We start from the raw sequence: 1,986 nt of genomic DNA on the forward strand, positions 1-1,986 counted from the left end.
ATGGGAATCTAATCTAGTATTTGAATTGGAGATAAGATTTAGAGATTGTGGGATTACCTAGCAGCCCAAAATTTCTGCAGAAACCTTCGTAGAATCCTCCAACGAGTTAGCTACAATGATATCATCAAAAAATTTGCTACTCGGCAGTGGCATCTGTTGCCGGCGAGGAGTAGGAGATGGGTGCCTATCTCCTTCTTCATCATCAGATTCCAGATCAATGTTCTCCTCGGCCTCACTTGGTTTTGTTTTACTGAATGAACTTCTTCCCTAATTGGACTTAGGAGCCACAGCCCGTAAGCAAGGCCCAAATTGAAAATCATCTTCCTCTACAGTAATACACCCTTTTTTGGACTTGTGACATTCCCTCTCTTGATGTCCCAAAATTCCACACCGATAATAGTAAATGGGAAGTCTCTCATATTTGAAATGCACCCACCCTTTCTCCATGCCTTCTACCTGTACCATCTTTCCCCTCATTAATGGCTTAGTAATATCTATATCCACCCTTATACGAAGAAAGGGTCCCCATGCTAGGCCACTTTTTGGAGCATCAACTAAGAGAGGAACGCCAATTTCATTAGCAATATAATTTCCAACTATTGCATTCATACTTTTGATTGGAATATTAAAAACCCGAATCCAAAAGGGGGATTGTTGAAATGTGACATTTTCTGGGCTAACATCATTAGTGAACCGCTTCAACATAACCAATCTCTTATCAAAAGACCACGGACTCCTGTCTAAAATATCATTCATGTGCTTCTTCGTATCAAAGATTGCCAAAAATAGGTTGTTCCCCACCTCTTTGATTGATACTCGTTGAGAGCCTCTCCATAATTGTTGAATGGTAGACTTAAAAGCCTCCTTATTAAATTCTCTGTTGGTTTGCAACTTGAAGAGAATGCTGAATTGAGCATGTTCTTTTGATCGTGCAACATCCTGAGCATTAACTGATAAAACACCTTTTTCCTCCTCCAAAAGAGTGAATTTTTTCCAAAGTTCCTCCAATGTTGTATCCATTTCTTGGTATAAAAGAAAGATGAGAAGAAAAAGAAGAAAAAGAAAAAGAATCCCCTACTACAATCAAAGATTGACAGCGTTGAGGGGTTTGGATCTTACGAAGAACGCAAGTTAGAAGCTCCTACTTTCCACAAACCACTGAGAGCCTAGGAGAGAGAAGTTTTACAAAGAATATAACTTTTTTATTTTTTTTTAGAATTCTACTTTGGGATTGAAGCAATTTAGTTTTGTGTTTTAAGTTGTTATCTTTAATTGTTAAATATTACCAGCTGCAGACCCACGCATAGCATGTAATAATATTTTTAAGATAGTCTCATTAAATTTATTTATTGCAATTTGGACTAATTTAATAAATAGTAATGTATTTTATAATCATAATTTCATTTATTATAAGGACAATCACAATTCACAAATGTAATATATATAATTTTTATTGTACCAAAATAAAAACAAAAAAAAAATTCTCAATTAAAATTCAAGAGATAAGTTAGCAAGAATATAATTTTTTTATTAAAAGTTATATATAACATTTTATGTATCATTAAAAAGTATATAAAATTTGGAGAACTGATGAGCATATACTGAGGTTGAAACACAGAGAAAATGGCAATGGACTGGCCTAGAAAGGTGAAGCATGCTCTCCGTGTGAATTGTGATAAATGAAAGCATTACCAATTACACTCATAAAATGCTGTTTACAAAATTTCGATGTTAACTACAAAAGTTTCAATTTAATAAATAAATAGATTGCATCATAGCAAATAACAAAAAGATACTAATAAAAAAATTGATGAATAGAAAATTTAATAAGAAATAGACCGGTTTCAAAAAAGAAAAAAAAAAGAAAAAAGAAATAGACCAAATGAAATGGTATTGGTCACCAGCCACACAACTCTTTTGACTCTTGAAACACAGTGCTGCAGTATAAAAAATATAAATATAAATATAAATATGAATAAAAAAATA

General features: G+C 33.1%; 1 protein-coding gene across 1 annotated transcript; it reads right to left on the minus strand.

Annotated features, from left to right (window-relative positions):
- Nucleotides 1–267: 267 nt before the first annotated feature.
- LOC112029602 (uncharacterized) lies at nt 268–1,020 on the minus strand. Its single transcript, XM_024062284.1, has one exon. It carries the CDS (start codon nt 1,018–1,020, stop codon nt 268–270), a length of 753 nt encoding a protein of 250 aa, XP_023918052.1.
- Nucleotides 1,021–1,986: the final 966 nt, after the last annotated feature.

This window comes from Quercus suber, unplaced genomic scaffold, assembly GCF_002906115.3.
Source record: "Quercus suber isolate HL8 unplaced genomic scaffold, Cork oak 2.0 scaffold_41, whole genome shotgun sequence".
In the NCBI taxonomy this organism is placed as follows: Eukaryota; Viridiplantae; Streptophyta; class Magnoliopsida; order Fagales; family Fagaceae; genus Quercus; species Quercus suber.